The sequence below is a fragment of the Dreissena polymorpha genome, chromosome 13, assembly GCF_020536995.1.
Source record: "Dreissena polymorpha isolate Duluth1 chromosome 13, UMN_Dpol_1.0, whole genome shotgun sequence".
Classification (NCBI taxonomy): Eukaryota; Metazoa; Mollusca; class Bivalvia; order Myida; family Dreissenidae; genus Dreissena; species Dreissena polymorpha.
The window spans coordinates 44,240,944-44,264,302 of record NC_068367.1 but is presented as its reverse complement, the minus strand read 5'-3'; the positions used below and the strand labels follow the sequence as shown (position 1 = coordinate 44,264,302).

The 23,359-nt window shown below is 36.7% G+C and overlaps 1 protein-coding gene across 18 annotated transcripts in view; it reads left to right on the top strand.

The window, feature by feature from the left end:
• Positions 1 to 23,359, top strand: part of LOC127856622 (uncharacterized) — a 165,062-nt gene that overhangs the window by 110,656 nt on the left and 31,047 nt on the right. For 12 of the 18 annotated variants that reach the window (XR_008038147.1, XR_008038146.1, XM_052392934.1 and 9 more), the window contains 8 exons: positions 1,665 to 1,679; positions 4,514 to 4,624; positions 11,432 to 11,579; positions 12,499 to 12,635; positions 13,838 to 13,973; positions 16,528 to 16,623; positions 20,147 to 20,277; positions 21,437 to 21,528. Coding sequence is in view for 16 of the 18 variants with exons in the window: in XM_052392934.1 (XP_052248894.1) it covers positions 1,665 to 1,679; positions 4,514 to 4,624; positions 11,432 to 11,579; positions 12,499 to 12,635; positions 13,838 to 13,973; positions 16,528 to 16,623; positions 20,147 to 20,277; positions 21,437 to 21,528 (866 nt within the window). In the remaining 2 variants the exon portion in view is untranslated. Of the gene's footprint in view, positions 1 to 29; positions 42 to 1,664; positions 1,680 to 2,122; positions 2,138 to 4,513; positions 4,625 to 11,431; positions 11,580 to 12,498; positions 12,636 to 13,837; positions 13,974 to 16,527; positions 16,624 to 20,146; positions 20,278 to 21,436; positions 21,529 to 23,359 lie in introns of all 18 variants that reach the window. The other 6 variants (XM_052392940.1, XM_052392936.1, XM_052392941.1 and 3 more) reach the window with 3 other exon arrangements.

Below are 23,359 nucleotides of genomic sequence, written 5' to 3'. Positions count from 1 at the left end.
AATTTTTAAAGTACTCCTTTTCCCCTTAGTTTGGGACTCAGGTAATTTATTTTGTGTAATTTAACGGCAATTGCTGCTACCTGCTGAAAGCTATTAACATCACTATGCTTTTCATTATGATATTTGTTATATTAAACATTTAATCTATTACACAGAATACATAGAATTTTTATTGTGCACTCAAGGAAAGTAATATATTATTTAATTTTGTTGACTTGACATTGTATAGATTGGCAATATGGCGCAACTTTTTTGGATCTTAAATTTATGGATATTGTTTAAATGCTTGATTTACATTTGAGATCATGGTTGAGTGGACTCATGGAAATCCATTAAAAGTATTTTTAGTGATAACTGATTGTAATTGACCAAGATATTGCAACATCATGTTCATTATGCCCCCCTTCGAAGAAGAGTGGGTATATTGCTTTGCTCATGTCGGTCTGTCGGTCTGTCGGTCGGTCTGTCGGTCCGTCCACCAGGTGGTTGTCAGACGATAACTCAAGAAAGCTTGGGCCTAGGATCATTAAACTTCATAGGTACATTGATCATGACTCGCAGATGACCCCTATTGATTTTGAGGTCACTAGGTCAAAGGTCAAGGTCACGGTGACCCGAAATAGTAAAATGGTTTCCGGATGATAACTCAAGAACGCTTAGGCCTAGGATCATGAAACTTCATAGGTAGATTGATCATGACTCGCAGATGACCCCTATTGATTTTCAGGTCACTAGTTCAAAGGTCAAGGTCACAATGACCCGAAATAGTAAAATGGTTTCCGGATGATAACTGAAGAACTCTTATTCCTAGGATCATGAAACTTGATAGGTAGATTGATCATGACTCGCAGATGACTCCTATTGATTTTCAGGTCACTAGGTCAAAGGTCAAGGTCACGGTGACCCGAAATAGTAAAATGGTGTCCGGATGATAACTCAAGAATGCTTATGGCTAGGATCATGAAACTTCATAGGTAAATTGATCATGACTGGCAGATGACCCCTATTGATTTTCAGGTCACTAGGTCAAAGGTCAAGGTCACAGTGACAAAAAACATATTCACACAGTGTCTCTCACTACAACGGAGAGCCCATATGGGGGGCATGCATGTTTTACAAACAGCCCTTGTTTCATATTGTTTTAATTTCCCAAAATAATAACAAGTTATATCGCATAACTGTACACATGTTAATTGAATTGATAGAAGATCCCCAAAAAGTGGCATGAAGGATTGCCAATTAAAATTAATTGAATTAAAAAATTAAATTGGGTGGGTGGATGCATGATTCAACAAACATTTTACCTGTTTAATGGCACGCTCTACACTGCACAGTGTTATGGAGTGGAGTACACGGGGTATCAGTACATCGTAAAAAGGAAAGCAGCAAGGACATAAATTTTGCGTCATGTTTTTTTTTCATTTTCGATATCTCACTATCCCAGATTGTTTGGATTTGAAACAATATTTTTTTTTGTGAAGTTGTTTAACGTGCAAGACGCAGGGGTTAAAATATCTTTTAATATAAGTGTTAGAAAACTTATGTTGTTTCAACACTATTTCCTACACTATCTTTTTCATTTTGTTATTCCAATTATTTAATTTTATCTGTTGCTTATCTATTTGCTTGATGTATTGTTTGTAACATTTTTTATCGATTTCTAGTATTATAACCCAGAGGTACAGTTCAATATATTTCCTCTGTTTAAAAACCTCCCAGTGCACTTCCAAATTGCATCTAGAAAAAATTATACAAAATGCTTTTCTTCCCATCAAGCCCAACCAAACCAAATATAGCTGGCATAACAGGTATCTGAACTTCATGTAATAGGGGTATTCCACTATGACCCAATTCCCCACAATTTGTCCCGATTTCCAATATTTTGAGGTCGGGGACATTTGTAGCTCAATCGGCGAAGGTCCTTTCTCATTCGTAGCTAGTCGTTGGGCGGTGGTAAGTGATTCCTGCAAGTCGTGAGCTCCCAAAAAATTGTGGTCAGTTTTTAAATGTGTTTAAAATTTGGCAAGGACCTCCAAGTCTGAATTTTATCGCAGTTGACTCGTAACAGCGTCGTAGTGCGTTCTTAAAACTTAAATTTAGTGTTTGTGTTTTCATGTTTTAGACTTACTGCCCAAAGGTATGAAGCTGATATGAAGCACAAGATTGTGATATCTCACTGGCTTTGTTTTGTGTTATGTAGAGCAATTTAAAGAGTGCATCTTAAGTTGAGTTTTTTTTTATGATTATGTTGCATGTATATTGACTATTATAGCCTTCAGGTAAGACTTACAAATATACAGAATACAAACCAACAGATATACAGAATACAAACCGTGCTTTTGTTGGCTTAATTTACAGCTTATATTTGGTCTAAATAATATCATGGCAATAAGTTTTTTTCCCAAATCAAGTCCCTATATTCACCACTTTCCTATTGAGGGTTTAATGTACATATTTATTGGAAATAGAGCTGTAAATTAAAGGAATTAAGACTTTGAAGTTGTAATTTCCAATTAACTGACATATTTACATTTAGTATTTTCATTTTTAAGTAAGTATCAATAATTCTTCATTATTTATAAAAAAGAAGCGATGATAATTTCACCCAATTGAAAGTAAATTGATACTGTTCACTGTTAAAAAAAAGAAAGAAAAACTGTTTTCATTCAATACAATTTTTCTGGATAGGGATTGTTCTAAAGTTTGTGGGTAGGTCAAAGCTTACATACATACCTAGATTGGAATTGAGCAATTATTAAAATAAACTAAAATACTAAGTTAAGCATTGAAAACCTGGCATTTTCATGTTCGTTAATAAAGCTTAAATTTCTGTTTGTTAGTTGTCTTCCATTTCAAACAAACTGAATGTCTGATATGGTTTTTGTGTGTTCACTGGTGTCAATACTGTTTAGTTATTTTTTAGATTTTCTTTTGCATAATCTTGAATTGAGTTATTTTTCAATGTTATAATCATTGTTACGTTGTTATGAGCATGTCATACTCAATAAAGTTCCATTTCCATGTTTTTTATCTCCGCCGAAATTTTGGAAAGGGATATAGTAATAGTCTCCGTCCGTCTGTCCGTCCTTTTGTCAGAAACTTTGTCCAGAGCTTAACTCCAAATCTATTCAATGGATTTACTTTAAACTTAGAATATAAACAGATGGCAACTAGAAGAAGTGCAGTGACCAAGAACCATAACTCTATCTACCTTAGTTTTTGAATTATCTCCCTTTATATAATTTCACAGTAAATTTTTGTCAGGAGCATAACTCTAAATCTACTGAAGGAATTTACTTGAAACTTGAAATATAAACAGATGGCAAGTAGAAGTTTACTGACTAAGAACCATAACTTTCTTTACCATAGTTTTTGAATTATCTCCCTGTATATAATGTCCATATATTTTATTCTCTACAGCATAACTCCAACACAATACTACTAATTGATCCTTGAAATATAAATAGATGACACTGGTGCCATGTTTTACAAATATTATTCTACTCTCTAAAACAAATGTTCTCATACAAGCAAACACATTTTGGCTGGGATGGCCATGTTAACATGGCTCTTGTTTTAGTTGTGTAGATCATAATATGTCCATAAACTTTCAAGCATTATAAAATTACTTTGTTATACAATGTTTATCATCCGCTCATGATCATGCAAGTAGATATTCATGACCACCTGAGATGGATGGTCCTCACATACGTGTACCTATGTTTGTGATTATCACATGTTTATCACAACCATGTATGAGTTCATCAAACATGTTCATGACCATCCCTGATCATTTAAAAAAATGTCCATGATAATCCCAGATTCATTAGGAAATGTCATGACAACTGCAGATTCATATCCTTTTCAATGAGATCCCTTGTAATGGTGCTTATGATATAAATAACAGAATTTCAACCTTTGTTAACAAACACTTGATTCTTTCTGTGAAATCTTCAATCTGCTTAAATCATAGGAGCTTTTGAACTTGTACATAAATGCCCAATTGATCCTAAAAATAAAGATGTTATTTATAAAACTATTTTAAATGCTATGGTAGTGATTTTATAAATGAATGAATTGTACTATAATGTTTATGGAAAAATAGAAATCGTAATGGACCTAACAGATTTGTGTTAACAGTTCCTTTAAAGACAAAAACCTTATCTTAATACGGAACTTAAATGCTCAACAATTTTAGTTCAGGCTCTGATTCCTGAAATATTCATAAGTTTATATAATATGATTACTGTAAGCTCTTTATTGAATTGCAATAAAGAAACAAACCCATCATTGTAACAATATTATGAGCGTTAAATTAAAATAAAGTGTGAAATGAATGATATATATACAATTTTCTACCCTAATTTCAACTTTAAAATAGTAACAAAAAGCAATAAACTAATTTGACTTATGATAGTTTTTATTCAACCCACTAATTTTTTTTTCGAGGAATTCAGGTGCCTGGACTATAATTAAACAGATTAATGATAGATATGTTGCTTATTTTCACCAGGTTGATAGCAAAGCACAGCAAGTGAACATCAATGATTATGATTTCCACTTCGAAAACCTAATCTTCGAAGGGGGAGGTAACAAAGGACTGGCCTACTGTGGAGCAGTCAGGGTAAGTAACTCTGTAGGAAACTATTTATAATCTGTCATGTTTTTCAAACAGGCTATAATTTATATCATTAACCTTCAATACTTTTTTTATGATCTTTTTTTTATGCCCCCAAAGAAGGGCATATAGTGATCGGACCGTCCGTCCATCTGTCCGTCTGTCTGTCTTTCCGTCACACTGCGTGTAGGTTTACTTCTATGTCCCTTGAGATATAACCTTCATATTTGGTATGCATGAGTATATGGTCAAGGCCTTTTCATACACACATAAATTTTGACACCTTGACCTTGAACTTTGGGTCCGCATTTAGGTTTCGAAATCTGCATTTAGGTTTTGAAAAATGCTCATAACTTCTATGTCCCTTGAGATATAACCTTCATATGTTGTATGCATGTGTATATGGACAAGGCCTTTCCATACGCACATACATTTTGACCCCTGTGACCTTCACCTTGAACTTAGGGTCGGCCTTGAGGTTTCAAAATTTGCATTTAGGTTTCGAAAAATGCTCATTTTCTATCAAAGCGTTTATAGGGGGCATATGTCATCCTATGGTGAAAGCGCTGGTTTCATGCAACAATAGTTAAAACTTGTAAACAAGTTTAACTTTTACTCATCTCTGATGGCATTGTTGCAAAGCATAATTGTTATAACGAATCAAAATTTGAAGTAAAAAAATCTGTGAATAAAGAATGTCTACATTAACAAGTATTTTTGTTGTGGCCTAGCAGTAGACATAAGTAATGCATGTTAAATGTAGGCTTAAGAATTATAAGTGTGTATTTTTCAAACTCAATGATGAAACCATGCAAGTTGCTATATTTTGAACAAAAAATTTAGTAAAATGAATTCCATCTATAAATATGTTTAGCTTTTCAATCCCATTTTGTTACCACTCAGACAGATATTAATTTAATTCATGTATCAACATTGATCTAATAGTTTAGTTAGCAGTGAAAAGGAAAGTGCATTTAATGATCTTAACTCTTTCAGTGCTGGAACCGAATTTTGAAGGCCTTTGCAAACAGTTTGGATCCAGATGAGACGCCACGTTCTGTGGCGTCTCATCAGGATCCAAACTGTTTGCTATTCTGATAGTATTCTTTGAATTTTTTTGAAGAAAATGCTAATTTTAGAAATTTAGCAGACAACATTTAAGCAGACGACAAATTTCTCAGCATGCACAGGGTTATGATACAATATTAGTTATAAATAGCCTCAGCATATCACAGCAATGATTTGGTTACAGCTTACAAACTTGCTTGAGTCTAATGTTCAAGTCATGCACTTCTCATATTATTGTTGATTGAACCCTGAAAGTTTCATGCTTATGTGACCGATATAGTTCTGAGAAAGAGTATTAAAGGAGAATGCCGTTAGGTATGCGTGAAAGTGTTGTATTGTAATTTATATTTATCAAACCAATATATTAGTTATATACATCTTTTGTGAGAAAACTTATATTACTCTTCACAAGGAATCTAAGACTCAATAATCTATGAATATTTTTAAATTTTGACATTATTACCGTATACGTGCGCTTATAAGACGCATTTTTAAGACTCAAATTAATAAGTTAAAGTGGAGGTCGCGTCTTATAAGCGAGATACTTGTGAAAATAAGCGAAATATTTCAAATATCGAGTTTACTGGGCTTACGCTGGCCAAGTTGGACACTTGTCAATTGTTTTGAATCATCGCAGCAGCCATTTGCATTTTCTCTAAAGTCTGTATTTGCCTGTACCGTGTATCGGAACGCTATGTTCAGTTTTCGATTTACTTGAAATAAAATGTATCGTTATTGATTTTGTTGTCTATTATTTTTTATTTGAATTTTGTTATTTTGGGGTCGTAAGTTTGTATCACCCAATTGTCTGCGCGTGACGTCGTTAAATGTCATATAAATTGGACATAATAGTATACGTGTGTAAGCGGCTACACGATGCCAAACATGCTTAAAATAACAGCAAAATCAGTTCGCAGTTTGAAACTGTTAATTGTTAAATAAACACGCGATTACAAGTGCTTCTTGACAAATTTGTATCACCTGATCGTCTTTGTTTGACGCTGTTAATTGTCAATTAAGACATAATTGGCAATAAGAGTATCGTCTGAAAATAGTTACCAGTTTGCAACTGTCAATTGTTAAATAAACACATTCATTAAGACGACCCCCTTATGCCGATGACACCTTATTTATTAGGGACCCACGACAGCGGGAGCAAAGAGCGACCGCATGCAATTATCCACAGGTGGCTTTCTTCTTGACCCGTGATTTCACTCTATCACGCGATTGGCTAATTTTATGAAAGTAGGCATTACCTATAGACAATGGGCGTAACATTTGCATAATCAAGGTAATCTATATTTGCCTCCTAGTTTTCAATACCCGTCAAACAATACAATTATATTTACAAATTACAACTACTGGAATCGTCAAAATGAAACGCAAACGTAACTCTTATGATCTTAAACTCAATGGATGGTACACAGGACGACGAGTTGTTTAATGATCTTGTGGAAAATCGTGATCAATCTGAGGATATATCGGCCTGTGCAAAGGTTAGTGATTGTGACGATGATGATGATGATATCGGCGACTGGGTTTACGTTGACAATCTCACTAGTGAGGAATTCTACGAACTGTTTGGTGAAAGCGATGATGAGGATTTCAAGGGATTTTAAGATGACTGATACGATCAATTACGAACGTAATATGTTTGAAATTGTTATGGCAAATTGATTAAATACGCAATAGTTAGAAATTGTGTTTATTTGATAATTATTTTTACTGTATGAATAATACTTGAAAATAAATTAAAACCTACTTATATATCATGAAATAAACAAATATTATTTACTTTGTTGTTTGATTGTTTTATTTTTCGGACTTGCGTGAATAACTAATTGTATGCAGCGCGAGTTTGAAAAATTCTCAATGTGTTTCTTATTGATTTTCTTCAACATTCTGCCGTTTTTCAGCCAATGAAAACGGCAAAATTTGACCGCGTGTTACACGGGGGTCAGTCTTAAATCCACCGATTATAAAGTCCGAAATCGGGGTGTGTCTTATAAGCGACGGCGTCTTATAACCGCACGTATACGGTAAAAAATTTGCTGCAGCCCAGACAGACAAGAAGTCAGACATGGCATTAAGATTGCGGAGAATCAAACATTGCAAATATCTAACAATAAAAATACACTGAATGTTGTAATACCAGAATACTGTGTTGTGTTTGAATTTTAAATTTGTGTTAACTGCTTCTGACGTGTATCCTTTTCCAAGACAGCAACATTAATGCAGTAAATACATAGCATTGATTAAGGCTTTAATTGTCTGAAATTACATTCTTATAATTTTGACTCATTACTTTTTAAAAGAATTTAGTCTTTTATACGCAGATGTTGTGATGGCCTCAGTAACAGTGCCAAATTAGTCATCATTTTTAATGTGTGAACTAATGTTAATTATGTCATAAACTGGTGTTATTAGACAAACATTACTTGGTTTTTGATACAACATAAATATATTTCTTGTGTGCAGTGATTCAGAACCAAAAATAATGCTATTTTATTTTCTTATAATGGCATTTAAATGGTTATTACCTTGGTTAAATGTTTTACAGGGATGGATGGTACTTTTGAGTAAAATATTTATATTGCAGAGTTATATTGACATGTAAACCTAAAACCTGTGTCAAAATAAGTATCAATAGTGGCTGTTTTTGTTGCCATCATCAAAGATAGCATGTTGTTGAGTTATAATACTTGGATTATGGAAAATAGGACATTTTAGCCAGTTCTTATCCTACAATATTACAGCATATGAAAACGTCCGTGATTTAAATAAATCAACCAAAGTCTATAACTAGCATAATTGATCTAGGAATGGTTGAGTTCTTGACATTGTGGTATCTGCATGATCATCCTTAAAAGAAAAGCAACTGCAGAGTTATAAACTTCAATTTATTGAAAATTGGTATTCAAACAGATTCGGCTCCCTCAGTACAACATTTTTCATGCTCTCAAAAAGGGGCAAGCATTTAGTCGCCGCTTTCTGTTCAAATTCTAATTTTGATGGAATAAAATTTTGTGTTGGTCTTTTTATAAATTTTGCTGATACTAATTGTCCAACTTGATGTGAATATGTGTGTCTGTCCTTCTGTCCTTCCATCTTTCCATCCCTCACAATTTCCACTTGATTTTTAGCTAATCTATTTTTTGAAAAAAAATTATGAGCTATTGTCATCACCTTCATGGCGTCGGCGTCGGCGTCGGTGTCGGCGTCTGGTTAAGTTTGGCGTTTAGGTCCACTTTTCTCATAAGGTATCAATGCTATTGCATTCAAACTTGGTACACTTACTTACTATCATGAGGGGACTGGGCAGGCAGTTAGATAACTCTGGCATGCATTTTGACAGAGTTATGTGCCCTTTTTATACTTAGAAAATGAAAATTTTGTTAAGTTTTGTGTTTAGGTCCACTTTATTCCTAAAGTATCAAAATTCTGTTTATTCAATATTTTTATGCCCCCCTTCGAAGAAGAGGGGGTATATTGCTTTGCACATGTCGGTCTGTCGGTCGGTCTGTCGGTCGGTCCGTCCACCAGTTGGTTTCCGGATGATAACTCAAGAACGCTTGGGCCTAGGATCATGAAACTACATTGATCATGACTCGCAGATGACCCCTATTGATTTTGAGGTCACTAGGTCAAAGGTCAAGGTCACTGTGACCTGAAATAGTAAAATGGTTTCCGGATGATAACTCAAGAACGCTTAGGCCTAGGATCATGAAACTTGATAGGTAGATTGATCATGACTCGCAGATGACTCCTATTGATTTTCAGATCACTAGGTCAAAGGTCAAGGTCACAGTGACCCGAAAATAGTAAAATGGTTTCCGGATGATAACTCAAGAACGCTTAGGCCTAGAATCATGAAACTTGATAGGTAGATTGATCATGACTCGCAGATGACCCCTATTGATTTTCAGGTCACTAGGTCAAAGGTCAAGGTCACAGTGACCCGAAATAGTAAAATGGTTTCCGGATGATAATTCAAGAACGCTTATGCCTAGGATCATGATACTTCGTTGGTAAAGTTGATAATGGCTGGCAGATGACCCCTATTGATTGTCAGGTCACTATAGGTCAAAGGTCAAGGTCACGGTGACCCGAAATAGTAAAATGGTTTCCGGATGATAACTCAAGAACGCTTATGCCTAGGATCATGAAACTTCATAGGTACATTGATCATGACTCGCAGATGACCCCTATTGATTTTCAGGTCACTAGGTCAAAGGTCAAGGTCACGGTGACCCAAAATGGTTTCCGGATGATAACTCAAGAACGCTTATGCCTAGGATCATGAAACTTGATAGGTAGATTGATCATGAATGGCAGATGACCCCTATTGATTTTCAGGTCACTAGGTCAAAGGTCAAGGTCACAGTGACAAAAACATACTCACACAATGGCTGTCACTACAATGGAGAGCCCATATGGGGGGCATGCATGTTTTACAAACAGCCCTTGTTTAACAAAGAAATAGAAGGAGAAAATATGGGACTGGCCCCACCGTTCGGAATCAGGAGAGTTCCAGTTTTCAGAGAGTCCAGCATTGGCAGAGTCTACTGTATAAGAAAGATCAAGTGATGTTTTGTACTATAAAAGAAGATCAATATTGAATTTCTAGTAGCTGTACATATTCTCATGCTCATTTACTTTTTTATAACTGACTTTGATATATGATAACAATTCAACATATTTTATTTAATTATTCAAAAACTATTTTACAAAAACACAATCTCTTGAACAAATACGGTTGTTTTCAGTATCTAAAAGTGTTCTTGCTAAACAGATTGTAAACAGTCATCCCCTATAAGATGGTGAGATGCTGAGGGTTGTAAACATTGTTTTGTGAAAAGAAAAGGTTTGCTGTTCGGCAGATGCATACATATATGCGCTATCAGTAGTTTTGTGTGTGTGTGTTAATTTTTTTATGTCCCCCACCACTATAGTGGGGGACATATTGTTTTTGCCCTGTCTGTTGGTTTGTTGGTTGGTTGGTTGGTTTGGTCAAACTTTAACATTTTGCAATAACTTTTGCAATATTGAAGATAGCAACTTGATATTTGGCATGCTTGTGTATCTCATGGTGCTGCACATTTTGAGTGGTGACAGGTCAAGGTCAAGGTCATCCTTCAAGGTCAAAGGTCAAATATATAGCTTAAAAGCGGCGCAAAAGGGGACATAGTGTTTCTGACAAACACATCAGGCCTTGACTGAGTCATGTCAGAATTACTTTTGACTGTTTTCACTTCCCTTTCCAGATGCATACAAAGAACTGAAACCTTTTGCTGTTTAAAGGGTGGAGGGAGGTGATGGCCATGAAATTTTCCCTTGGCCTTGATTTTATGATACTGTAATTTGAGCGTAGCTCTGTGAAAACATGGCTTACTTCATGTGAGTAAACTGTCATGCCAGTTAACTCTGTGCAGTTTGCACAGGCTATTAAGGGACAACACTTTCTGCTCAAACTGTTTTTTTGCTATTTTGAGACTTTGTATAAACGAAAAGTCCCACAAAAAATTAGACAGTATAGTCAAGACTTCACAGGCTAATCTAGGATGACACTTTGCACAGGCATTAAGCCCCATTTTCCTAGACCAATGCTGATTTCTTTCTAATATTACATTTCTGGTATTCACTGCCCTGCAGGGAGGGGTATTACATGAAATTCTCCCTAGGCCTTGCTGAGTCCTACAAAAATGTCTTTCTGGTATAACATTTCTTGTATACTCTATCCTGCAGGTATTGGAGGATCTAGGTGTTTACCACAAAGTGAAGCGCTATGCGGGCTCCAGTGCGGGGGCCATGACCGCCTCTCTGCTGGCTGTTGGCTACAACTCCCATGAGATTGAAGAGTTTCTCAGTCAAGACCTCTCCAAGATATTTCTGGGTAGGGCCTCCCACATTGTAGTTATATTCATTACATTCCTATCAAATTCTTCAGTGAAGACCTCTCCAAGATATTTCTGGGTAAGGACATTTGCATTGTATTTATGTTCATTATATACCTATCAAATTTTCTCTAAAATATTTCTTGGCAAGGCCTCTCTCATTTTATTATGCCCCCGGAAGGGTGGCATATAGCAGTTGAACTTTCCGGCTGTCTGTCCGTCCGTCCAAAAACTTAAACATTGGCCATAACTTTTGCAATATTAAAGAAAGCAACTTTATATTTGGCATGCACATGTATCTCATGAAGCTGCACATTTTGAGTGGTGAAAGGTCAAGGACAAGGTCATCCTTCAAGGTCAAAAGTAAAAAATTACTATCCAAGGGAAGTAATAAGCTTTAAAAGGGAGGTAATTTCTAAACCTGCCAAATGATATATTGAAATTTTATTTCAAAGCGGCGCAATAGTATTGTGTTTCTGACAAACACATCTCTTGTTTATATTCATTATATACATGCACATATAAATTTTTCTCCAAGATATTTCTGGGTAAGGCAGTCTTCTTTATAGTATTTTTATTCATGATATATTTTCAATTTTTCTGCCATCAATGCAAACTGTATTCAAGACCTTTCCAAAATATTTCTGTGTAAGGCAGCCTTCCTTATTGTTTTTATATCAATTTACCAATTTTGTCAGAATCACTAGAAAAATCACCGATTTGATCAGAATCACTAGCCAAACCACCAATTCTATCAGAATTATACTAAACAAACCACCAATTTTGTCAAAATCACTTAAAGGCACACCACCAATTTGGCCAAAATCACTACACTTACCACCAATATCGTCAGACTCACTAGACACACAATCAATTTGTCAGAATCATTAGACTTAACCCTGTCCCCTGTATTTCCAGACCATTCCTGTGGGATCATGTCCCTGCTTCCCAATCTCCTACAGGGCTACGGCTGGAACCCAGGAAAGAAAATCTTCCAATGGTTTGGGGAAGCCCTAGGGGCAAAAACAGGCAATGCTGATATTACCTTCAAAGAGGTGGGACAAATCAGCAATCGGCTTAGTAGTCAAGCCTATAATTAGCTATATTTTATTATCCCCCGCCATAGGCGGAGGGATATTGTTTTGGCGTTGTCCGTCCGTCCTTCCGTCCGTCTTTCCGTCCGTCCGTCCGGAGCCATATCTTGGAAGTGCTATGGTGGATTTCATTGAAACTTGGTATGAGTATATATATGGATAATAGGATGATGCACGCCAAATGGCATTGTACACCATCTTTTACAGAGTTATGGCCCTTGGTATCTAAAAAAAATGCTTTTTTGTGTGTCCAGAGCCATATCTTCGAAGTGCTTTGGCGGATTCCATTGAAACTTGGTATGAGTGTCCAGAAGCATATTGGCAGAGGATATCAATTCAACGAGTTTGCTTGTTATCAATTATGTTTGCTGTAGTTTTTTAGCTCGTCTGTTTTCGGAGAAGACATTTTAACATTTTGTTAAGGTTTTTAACATTGGCTCTAAAATCAAAGTGCTTCTAGATACACTTTTAAAACTTCACATGTAGCTGCACCTTGATGAGTTCTACACGCCACACCCATTTTTGGGTCTCTAGGTCAAAAGTCAAGGTCACTGTGACATCTAAAAAAAAAAAAAATCTGACAAGATTTCGCAGCCAAGCATGGCACCCGTTATGCGGTGCTATTGTTAATACATTTAAAACATCAAATAACCAATATATCATCCCTAATATTTTCTTCTGAACAAAAATAACTACTGTTTGTTTTCACAAATCAATTTCCAGGTAGTCTGAAAACTTGTACTAAGCAACAACAAAAGCGGTACATCATGCATACAAACTTGGTATTATGATAGCATATGCTCATTACTTATGCCTCTCACAGGTCTATGAGTGGCTTGTATGATCATTACTAATGCATCTCACAGAACTATGAGTGGTTTGTATGCTCATCACTAATGCATCTCACAGATCTATGAGTGGTTTGTATGCTCATTACTTATGCATCTCACAGATCTATGGTTTGTATGCTCATGACTAATGCATCTCACAGATCTACGAGTGGTTTGTATGCTCATTACTAATGCATCTCACAGATCTTTGAGTGGTTTGTATGCTCATTACTTATGTATGTCACAGATCTATGAATGGTTTGTATGCTCATTACTAATGCATCTCACAGATCTATGAGTGGTTTGTATGCTCATTTCTAATGCATCTCACAGATCTATGAGCGATTTGGCAAAGAGCTGTGTGTGGTGGTTACCAATCTGAACATGATGACTGCCGAATACTTCCACCCCAAAACATCACCTGACATGCCTGTCAGGATGGCTGTACGCATGTCCATGGCTATCCCAGGTAAGGCTTGGAGAGCAGTCTTATTAACCCTTTTCTGTTTAGAAACAATGTGAAAATGGCTTATGCAACCAGCATAAAACCAGAACAGCCTAAGCGTAACTTGCAGCTTGTTCAGGTTTTATGCTGTTTGCTGCTCATCTATATCTTAAGGTTGGAAATAAAGCATTTCAAACCTGAGGGGTAAAGATTACAAACTGAAGGACATTTAAACATTGGTTGTTACCGACATCTATTACACCCATTCTTGGCATCTTTTGGAATATCATACTTTCCATGAATCTAATTTTCAAATTACCAAATTTCAGTCTTAAATTTGTTGCAAAGAATTTGGTTTTAACATACCATGATTACCATGAAAACTTTTGGCTAGGTTAAAGATATGTTATGAAAACTGAGATTGTGAATTCAATGCCTCTTTTACAGAGTCACAAATACTCGTTGTGCCCAAGAAAGTGCCTCGTAATGTCTAAGATAGAATTTTGCAAAATTACACATCTTTTTCAGTAATTAATTTGTTAATTGTGTTAATTATGTAATAAGATGTTTAGTTTTTTTTAAATTAACTTAAGATCTGTTAGTATTATTAATGTTCTAAATGTACTCTTGTTCAATAAATGATTACTAATATTAATGATTTCATTTTAGATATGTTTTTGAAACAAGTGCTTACATCAGGTTTTCTAGTTTAGCTTCATCTGTTGTGTTAAATAGACAAAACTAATAATGTTTACATAAGATCTTAGTTTAACTCATATGTTTACACAACTTTTTATGCCCCCCTTCGAAGAAGAGGGGGTATATTGCTTTGCTCATGTCGATCGGTCTGTCGGTCGGTCGGTCGGTCCACCAGGTGGTTTCGGGATGATAACTCAAGAACGCTTGGGCCTAGGATCATGAAACTTCATAGGAACATTGATCATGACTTGCAGATGACCCCTATTGATTTTGAAGTCACTAGGTCAAAGGTCAAGGTCACGGTAACCCGAAATAGTAAAATGGTGTCCGGATGATAACTCAAGAACGCTTATGCCTAGGATCATGAAACTTGATAGGTAGTTTGATCAGGACTTGCAGATGACCCCTATTGATTTTGAGGTCACTAGGTCAAAGGTCAAGGTCACGATGACCCGAAATAGTAAAATGGTGTCCGGATGATAACTCAAGAACGCTTATGCCTAGGATCATGAAACTTGATAGGTAGATTGATCAGGACTCGCAGATGACCCCTATTGATTTTCAGGTCACGAGGTCAAAGGTCAAGGTCACGGTGACCCGAAATAGTAAAATGGTTTCCGGATGATAACTCAAGGACGCTTATGCCTAGAATCATGAAACTTCATAGGTAGATTGATAATGACTGGCAGATGATCCCTATTGATTTTCAGGTCACTAGGTGAAAGGTCAAGGTCACGGTGACCCGAAATAGTAAAATGGTTTTCGGATGATAACTCAAGAACGCTTATGCCTAGGATCATGAAACTTCATAGGTACATTGATCATTACTCGCAGATGACCCCTATTGATTTTCAGGTCACTAGGTCAAAGGTCAAGGTCACTGTGACCCGAAATAGTAACATGGTTTCCGGATGATAACTGAAGAACGCTTATGCCTAGGATCATGAAACTTGATAGGTAGATTGATCAGGACTCACAGATGACCCCTATTGATTTTTTAGGTCACTAGGTCAAAGGTCAAGGTCACATTGACAAAAAATATATTCACACAATGGCTGTCACTACAACGTAGAGCCCATATGGGTGGCATGCATGTTTTACAAACAGCCCTTGTTTTTGTCTGTAAAGTTCAAGATAATCCTTTTATACCATATTCATGAGACTAGATTTATTTCTAGTGAATACTGCTGATCTATAAATGATTGCAGATTAAACAACTTACATTGTGAAAATAACAAGTGTTTCAAACTGTGTGTCATTGCATTAATGCATGGTAAAAATGGGTTAAAGTTTGTGTTTAAATTCATTGGATTAATGCAACCTCTTACATGCAAAGTTCTGCAAGTGGTGATGTTTATAATTTCTATGATGCTTATCTTAGTGTGATGTGAATTGTTTCAATAAAGTTTATCGTTGCTGAGATGTTGATTGTTTCTAAGATGTTTATGATTGCTTGGACATTTTTATTTAATGCTGAAATCTTGTATTATAATTGAGAGATAATTCAGTGATTTAAAAATGATAATGCACTGTTTCTGACAATGACTAGCAGCTAAAATGATCTATATAATAATTATTACTGTTTCACTGTGAAAGGACGTCGTTTTTTGACATGATTAAGTTGTTAATCATACAACAATCTCTAGTTTAGCCTTTAAATTCAAAATGTTTTGAAACAATGAAAAAGCATTTCATAAAAAAAGGGTTGTTGTTGGTAGATTATCCATTTTTACCCATTGCAATCACAAATATGTTTACTCTTGGCTGTGCTATGCTTGACAATATTAATTTCTCTTTTGAAATGTGAATAAAAATCGATAATCTACTGAAACCAATAAATATAAAATACTTGCTGTGTTTGGTTGCTATGTGTTTCTAGGCCTATTCCAAGCCAGCCGCTATGAGATCCAGGGAGAACAGAACACGTACGTTGATGGAGGTGTGCTCTGTAACTATCCAATCAACTGCTATGATGGTAAGTTGGCACCTTTCTGTTTGTCAAAGAATGTTGATCTGAGAATTTATATTCATTGGAGTATGCAATATGTGATATTGTTATCCCCACGTTTTTCGGAGCAAAAATGGGGATATTGTATTTATCTCCGTCTTCCGTCCGTCCGTCTGTCCGTCCGTCCATCCTGGCCACTATCTCCTCATACACTATTAGCACTAGAACCTTGAAACTTACACACATGGTAGCTATGAGCATATGTGCGACCCTGCACTATTTGGAATTTTGATATGACCCCTGGGTCAAAAGTTATGGGTGTTGGGGTGGGGCCGGGTCAGAGATTTTCATTTTTATAGGTTATTTTACATTAACTTCTTCATTTCTACACCGATTTGCTTCAAATTCATACTGAACCTCTCTTATGACAATACGGTCAGTCTCAACTATGCATGGCCCCATTACCAACCCTGGGGCGCCCCGCCCACACAGGCCACACCATCCCAAAATTGCCTTTTACTATAATTTCTTCATTTCTACAACGATTTACTTCAAATTGATACTGAACCTCTCTTATGACAATACGGTGAATCTCAACTATGCATGGCCCCATTACCAACCCTGGGGCGCCCCGCCCCCATAGGCCACACCCACCCAAAATTGCCTTTTACTATAATTTCTTCATTTCTACACCGATTTACTTCAAATTAATACTGAACCTCTCTTATGACAATACGGTCAATTTCAACTATGCATGGCCCCATTACCAACCCTGGGGCGCCCCGCCCACATAGACCACACCCACCCAAAATTGCCTTTTACTATAATTTCTTCATTTCTACACCGATTCACTTTAAATTGATACTGAACTTCTCTAATGACAATACGGTCAATTTCAACTATGCATTGCCCCATTACCAACCCTGGTGCGCCCCACCCACATTGGCCACATCCACCCTAAATTGCCTTTTACTATAATTTCTTAATTTCTACACCGATTCACTTCAAATTGATACTGAACTTCTCTTATGACAATACGGTCAATCTCAACTATGCATGGACCCATTACCAACCCTGGGGTGCCCCTGGGTCAAACATGCAGCGTGGAGATACGCGTCAGCCTCTGCCGCGCCATTTCTAGTTAACAATTGAAACATGACACCACAAATTAACAAACTTAATCGTATATTTACAAGTCACAACAGGGCCCGTATTCACCAACAAATTCTTAGACTTAAGAATCAAGAATAGACTTGCAACCAAGAAAAATACGTCGATTGTTTGAATATATACAGGTCTGCACTGGTGATGATGTCATTAACAAAATGTTCTACATGAAGATTGATATTGATAGAGGTGTTAAATGCCAAGTCTGACACAAATTTCAAGCGATTCTGGTATCTGGACAAAAACCTTCCTGCACAAAAACCCTCCTGTCATTTTCATAGGGGGCGGACAAAAACCCTCCCATGAAAAAACGCGGCCGGACAAAAACCCTCCCATGAAAAAACAGGGGCGGACAAAAGCCCTCCCGTGAAAGATCATTGCCAGTGTTGCTTGTATTAATCTTAAGTGTCTACTATGTTGGTTTGTTTATCAATTAATTATATTTATTGTTAATCTTTTTTTATGTAACATTATACTGTTTTGACTTCATAATACTTGATATCTGTATAAAACGAAATAAAGAATGCCTGGTGAAGCTTGTGTTCGCCACTGTTATTTTTTCATGGGAGGGCTTTTGTCCGCCCCCATTTTTTCATAGGAAGGTTTTTGTCCGGCCCCGTTTTTTTATGAGAGGGTTTTTGTCCGGACCCTATAAAATTGACGGGAGGGGTTTTGTCCGGGATGGGTTATGTCCGGCATTCAGCGATTCTTGAATATATCAATTTAAAGAATATTCTTTATTCTTAGACTTAAGTCTTAGAATTGTTTGGTGAATACGGGCCCTGGTGATTTGACTGTGGGTTTTAATAACCTGCCACAGTCTGACCATCTGTCTATCTCCTTTTGTAACCAGGTTTTTAACCAGGTTTTCCGAAGGAAAAAACTGGTTATTAGATTGGCGAATGCGGGCGGGCTGGCGGGCTGGCTGGCTGGCTGGCTGGCTGGCTGGCTGGCTGGCTGGCTGGCTGGCTGGCTGGCTGGCGGGCGGGCGGAACAAGCTTGTCCGGGCCATAACTTTGTCGTTCATTGTGAGATTTTAAAATCATTTGGCACATTTGTTAACCATCATTAGACGGTGTGTCGCGCGAAAACATTACGTCAATATCTCCAAGGTAAAGGTCACACTTTGAGTTCAAAGGTAAAAAATAGCCATAAATGAGCTTGTCTGGGCTATAATTATGTCATTCATTATGAGATTTTAAAATCATTTGGCCCATTTGTTCACCATCATGGGACGGTGTGTCGCACGAAACAATCACGTCAATATCTCCAATGTCAAGGTCGCCACAACTAAAAATAGATTTATTTTAAAACAAACTTACAAAGGGGGTTAATTTTGTTTGTTCATTTCAAAAGTTAAGTTTGAGTTGTCTCCCTTTATCAGATTTTTTTTCACAATGAACACCTGGTTTTGTGACAATTTTGTCCCTTGTTATTGATATTGCTTTGTAAAAATGTATAATTATATATATATGGTGGCATTTTTCGTATCTATATATCACATATACATGTGCATTTATATGTAATCTGTTATATATAGATAAGAAAAATACCAGTGGTTAGACTGGATGATTGCATTACCTTGCTTCCACTCCTATAAAATTAGAATAAAATGTAAGAGGGGGGGGGCAAACTCTGCTGTCACCCCTACAAATAATGGAAAATTGGACACTTTCAGACGAAAAAACTTCGTTCCAATCTTACAAATTTAAAATGTTGGATGATCTTAGCAGAGGAACTTACTGTTTCAACAAATAAAAAATCACAATTCGGGACAATTTTAGAGAGAGAAAAAGTTTTTCCCAGCCCCACAATACTAAATGTTGGACATTTTAAAGGAGACCAACTTTGCTCTAACATCTGCAAATTCTTAATATTTGATAATTTAAGAATAGGCAAAGTTTGCTTCAAACCCTTAAAATTAAGACAATTTAAGAAGGGTGTAGGTCGAACTTTGGTACAAAAGTCCCCTCCCATCCTTAATTTAGCCTTTTCTATCACTATCAGTGTTTCTTTCACCATTTTGGAAATATGGTTGGGGCCTTTTGGATTGGAAAATTGTGTTGTTTAGACTAAAATTGGGAAATTTGTGTATTTAGTTTTGCAAACAAATTATTTAAAATTGAGAATAAGTGTTTTTTAATTGTATATTTACTCAGGTTAAACCCATAGAGCTGCACAGGGAAGTAAACTTAATATTGCATTTTATAATAAAAATATTATTTTTTCTTATTTTTTATTGTCACAGAAACCTTCAATTTGGAATTTTAGGCCATCTTTTTAGAAATATACATATATATACTTGTTGACATTTGGAATTATAGGACTGAATAACGGCTCCAAATTTGACACAAAAAACCCCCATGTCTTGTGTTTGTTTCAGGCTGGTGGTTGTCAATGAAAATGGAGGACAGCTTCCTGAACAGACTGCAGCCCCTGGAGAATTTCCCTAAACTCTTTGAGAAGAAGGAGCGATTTGGAACATACAACGCGAACACGCTTGGCTTCCTCTTGGTACAACTCTATTTATAAATTAATATTACAAACCCTATTGGTAATTTTGCCTTGACTATAGTGGGGCACATATTGTTTTTGCCCTGTCTGTTGGTGTGTTGCTTTGTTTGTTTGCGTCAAACTTGAACATTTGCCATAACTTTTGCAATATTGAAGATAGAAACTACATATTTGGCATGCATGTGTATCTCATGGAGCTGCACATTTTGAGTGGTGAAGGGTCAAGGTAATCCTTCAAGGTCAAAGGTCAAATACATGGGTCAAAATCGCTCATTTAATGTACACTTTTGCAATATTGAAGATAGCAACTTGATATTTGGCATGCATGTGTATCTCATGGAGCTGCACATTTTGAGTGGTGAAAGGTCAAGGACATCCTGTAAGGTCAAAGGTCAAATATATGGGGCCATAGTGTTTCACAAACACATCCTATTGTTTCTTAAATTTGTCCCCATGGGTTCGGGGACATTGCTTATGTAAAAATGTTAAACTATATAAAATACGTGAAAATTGTTGCAATATGGATGACACATGCGTTCAAAAACTAGGTCATAAGGTCATTGTATAACTGATAACCGAAATCTATATCTATCTAACAACACGGTATATATATATCTCTACCTGCATCTAACCTTATTTATTGTCCCCTACCGGTTTCAATAAAGGGGACTTATGGTTTGCACTCTGTCTGTCTGTCAGTCTGTCAGTCCGTCACACTTTTCTAAATCCTGCGATAACTTTAAAAGTTCTTAATATTTTTTCATGAAACTTGAAACATGGATAGATGGCAATATGGAGATCACGCACATCATTTCATTTTGTTCCTACGTCAACAATTCTGGTTGCTATGGCAACAAATAGACTAAAAATACTGCTGAAAATGGTGGTTTTCTGGATCCTGCGATAACTTAAAAAGTTCTCAATATTTTTTCATGAAACTTGAAACGTGGATAGATGGCAATATGGACATTACGCACGTCATTTCATTTTGTTCCTAAGTCAAAAATTCTGGTGGCTATGGTAACAAAAAAATTAATAATTCTGACAATGGTGGAATTTCTGACACTGCTGGAGCCGGTAGGGGACTATATTGCTTGGCAATAGTCTTGTTTCAAACTCAATTGCTCCATCCCTAAATTTTAAACCTTGATAATTGCAGTATGCTGACAATGAGCGTGACATTCTGCGTGACATTCTACAGCAACGGGTTGGCTCTGAGCTTCCAGCCTTCCCTGATACCAAGCTGGCTAAGTACGTTAGTTATTCTTCTTTTTATGCCCCCGGATTGAAAGATTGGAGGTATATTGTTTTTGGCCGGTCTGTCTGTCTGTCTGTCTGCCATTCATTCATTCATTGTGTGTGTCCCAAAACTTTAACCTTGGTTAAACTTTTGCAATATTGAAGATAGCAACTTGATATTTGGTATGCATGTGTATCTCATGGAGCTGCACATTTTGAGTGGTTAAAGGTCAAGGTCAAGGTCATCCTCAAGGTCAAAGGTCAAAAAACAAATCCAAGGGAAGTAATAATCTTTAAAAGGGAGATAATTTGTTTAACTGCCAAATGATTTATTGAAATTTTATTGCAAAGCGGCGCAAAAGGGGGCATTGTGTTTTTGACAAACACATCTCTTGTCGATCACTCTGATACGCACTTTGATGTTTTTGCAGTCCCTTAGAAAATGCCATAAAACTTAAGACTTATCAGAATAGATTTCAGTTTTCTTCATTTCCAATCATAAGGAACTGATTAGAAGCAAACAGCATAAAACATGTACTGTGAGTTAATTATACCCCCACAAACGAAGTTTAGGGGGGTATATAGGAGTGAGCTTGTCTGTCGGTCTGTCAGTCGGTCCATATTAAGTGTCCGCTCTCTAATTCAAGTAGTTTTCATCCGATCTTAACCAAACTTGGTCAGAAGTTGTATCTACATGATGTCTAGGCCAAGTTCAAACATGGGCCTTGTCGAGTCAAAAACTAGGTCACAGGGTCACTTAGTGCGTTTTAAACATTCAGCATGTTGTCCGCTCTCTTTTTCAAGTAGTTTTCATTCGATCTTCACCAAACTTGGTCAGAAGTTGTATCTAGATGATCTTAAGGCTAAGTTCGAACATGGGCCTTGCCGGGTCAAAAACTAGGTCACGGGGTCATTTAGTGTGTTTTAAACATTCAGCATGTTGTCCGCTCTCTAATTCAAGTAGTTTTCATCTGATCTTCACCAAACTTGGTCAGAAGTTGTATCTAGATGATCTTAAGGCCAAGTTCGAACATTGGCCTTGCCGGGTCAAAAACTAGGTCACGGGGTCACTAAGTGCATTTTAAACATTCAGCATGTTGTCCGCTCTCTAATTCAAGTAGTTTTCATCCGATCTTCACCAAACTTGGTCAGAAGTTGTACACTGCAACGCGGATATATCGCGAACCGGTATATCGCGTTGTCCAATATATCGCGCTTTGGCTATGGATCCCAAAATTCCAACAAGCATGATCACTAAATGACATGTTTTAATCTGAGAATTCGCTAACTTAAGCAAAAAACCGGTTCTACCTAGTATTAACACCCTATATTTCGCGGTTTAATTTGGCACGCAATGAAGCGTGAAAAACAGTCGATAAGTGACAGCGTTGTTTGCACTCGGACGGTGTTGTTTTTAACACTTAAGAAATGAGCAATTCGTGTCACTGCATAGGTAATAATGGCATTTTACTGGTATATAAAGCGTTAAATTTCGCAACTGGTCATTCTGTCTCTGTACACGAAATAAATCGCAAATATGGATACGAGCAATAGTGTCACACGCAAACTTAAACAGTTCTCGATTGTTGAGAAGATCGAGATTATAGACAAGATAAAGGCTGGTCAATTCCGTACATCGATAATAAAGGAATTTGGTGTCCCCGAAGGTACGTTAAGAGGGTGGCTAAAAGATGAAGAAAAGCTACGAACAGCAATATCGGAAATGGACACCCCAGACCAGAAACGCAAACGGTTTAAGGGTGCTAATGATACTGAACTCGATAAGGCAGTAATAACCTGGTTCACACAGGCGCGTACCGAAGGTATGCCCATATCTGGCCCC